The sequence below is a fragment of the Herpailurus yagouaroundi genome, unplaced genomic scaffold (assembly GCF_014898765.1).
Source record: "Herpailurus yagouaroundi ecotype Mexico unplaced genomic scaffold, PumYag 63295, whole genome shotgun sequence".
In the NCBI taxonomy this organism is placed as follows: domain Eukaryota; kingdom Metazoa; phylum Chordata; class Mammalia; order Carnivora; family Felidae; genus Herpailurus; species Herpailurus yagouaroundi.
The window spans coordinates 6,750-8,417 of record NW_024416857.1 but is presented as its reverse complement, the minus strand read 5'-3'; the positions used below and the strand labels follow the sequence as shown (position 1 = coordinate 8,417).

General features: G+C 57.9%; 1 protein-coding gene across 1 annotated transcript; it reads left to right on the top strand.

The window, feature by feature from the left end:
* Positions 1 to 356: 356 nt before the first annotated feature.
* On the top strand, positions 357 to 1,168 carry LOC121024318 (uncharacterized). The gene has a single exon (XM_040466564.1). It carries the CDS (start codon positions 357 to 359, stop codon positions 1,089 to 1,091), a length of 735 nt encoding a protein of 244 aa, XP_040322498.1. The 3' UTR covers positions 1,092 to 1,168.
* The last annotated feature ends 500 nt before the right edge of the window (positions 1,169 to 1,668 follow it).

Here is a 1,668-nt window from a genome sequence, read left to right as displayed (position 1 = left end):
ATCTCATGTGAGATGGATTTAATGGAGGCTGGGGCACCAGTGCATTCACGTCGAGGACAACCCTCTTGAACTCATCAAGAACTATGGGCCTTCTCAGGTAGGATTACGTGCAGGTCTTTCTCAAGGGCATAAACTTAAACACAGCCCAACCTAAGGCAGCTTTGGGCAGCCAGCAGTGATAGGATACGCAGACATTGTGACCTCACAAAGCGCCTGGTCTCCTAGCAACTGCGGTGTAACTCTCAACAGCCTGCCGCCTGATTTGGCTTCCTGGTAGGAAATTCATCAGGGCCAGGCGGCGGCAGCGAGACCTGGCAAGCTCGGGCGGCCCCTAGCGCCCTCACCTCCTGAGCCACATGAAGAGGCGGCGGCGCAGGCCCCAGGAGGCCCTGGCCCCGGCCACATGTGGAGGAGCCTCTAGCGCTGCAGTAAGGGCCATGCTGGAGGCGCCTGAGAAGAAAGTGGTGTACACGCTGGGGCACCAGCCCCCCGAGGCCCACGTCCGGACGCGCCGGCCAGCTGCCAGGAGGAGGTGCCACGGAGCCCGGAAGGTCGCGGTCGGCCAGAGGAAGGTGCCGCCCCCGCCGCGGCTGTCCCGCGAGGACAGCAGCCTCCGCAAGCCCGCGGCCCCCGGGCCCAGCTCCGAAAACCGCACCCTGGAGGAGAGTGGGAGGGCAGCCACCCCGACGCTGACCACCTTGCCCACCATCCGCGTAGTCGGCGACGTGTGGGTAGAGAGCAGCCTGGCAGAAGCGCAGCGCCAAGCGTGCCATGTCCTGGGAGTGAACCTGGCACCCGTGGTGAGACTCTGCCGCTTCCCAGTGCCTGGGCGTGAGATGCGGGCCACCGCCGCGCGACCTCTCAGTCCCGGGACCGGTTGTGCCTGGAGGGATGAACCAGAGAGAGCCGGGCCCGCGTTCCCTAGTGCACTTTACGGGGGAAGAAGCACCAGACGGTCCCGGCCTGCGCCTCCGGGATGCGGCGCCTCATTCTGGGACTCTGGGGAGGGTGTGCCCTCTGCTGCCTCACAGCACCGGGTCTGTGGAGGGAGGAGACCCCTGGACCGCAAGGGAGGTCCCCTTTCTTCCTAACCCCAGACTGAGAGGTCTCCAGGACTGTAGGGGCAGATCCATGATCTCTCTTGTTCCCTCATTGCTCTGAAGTCGTCCGAAGAAGCCATTCCACCCCCACCCTCTCCAAAGGAATTTGATTCCATGCTTGTGTAATAAAGCTAGAGTTTCTTTGCCATTCACCCACCTCTCGGCTCCTCCCGCCAATTTCTTTCTTCTTTGAGTGTATGTGTATGTGTATATAACTTCTAGGATGATTTAAAGTACATATTCTTTAAATGTTTAGAAGAGACAGTAGAGAAAAAAGGGTGCGACTTAGGGGTCTGCACCCAGATTAAAATAAGATTACTGAAGTACAGTATACATTCAAAAGGACATATATTATTTTTCGTGTTTGTTTATTTTTGACAGAGACACACCGAGTGAGCAGGGGAAGGCCAGATAGGGAGCCACAGGATCCAAGCAGGCTCCAGGCTCTGAGCTGTCAGCACAGAACCTGATGTGGGGCTCGAACTCACAAACCATGAGATCATGACTTGAGCCAAAGTTGGACACTTAAGTGACTAGCCACCCAGGCACGCAAAAAATAACATATATT

Bases quoted from the DNA above. Each gene is read 5' to 3' on its own strand.
- LOC121024318 (XM_040466564.1), top strand. From the start codon at position 357: ATGAAGAGGCGGCGGCGCAGGCCCCAGGAGGCCCTGGCCCCGGCCACA.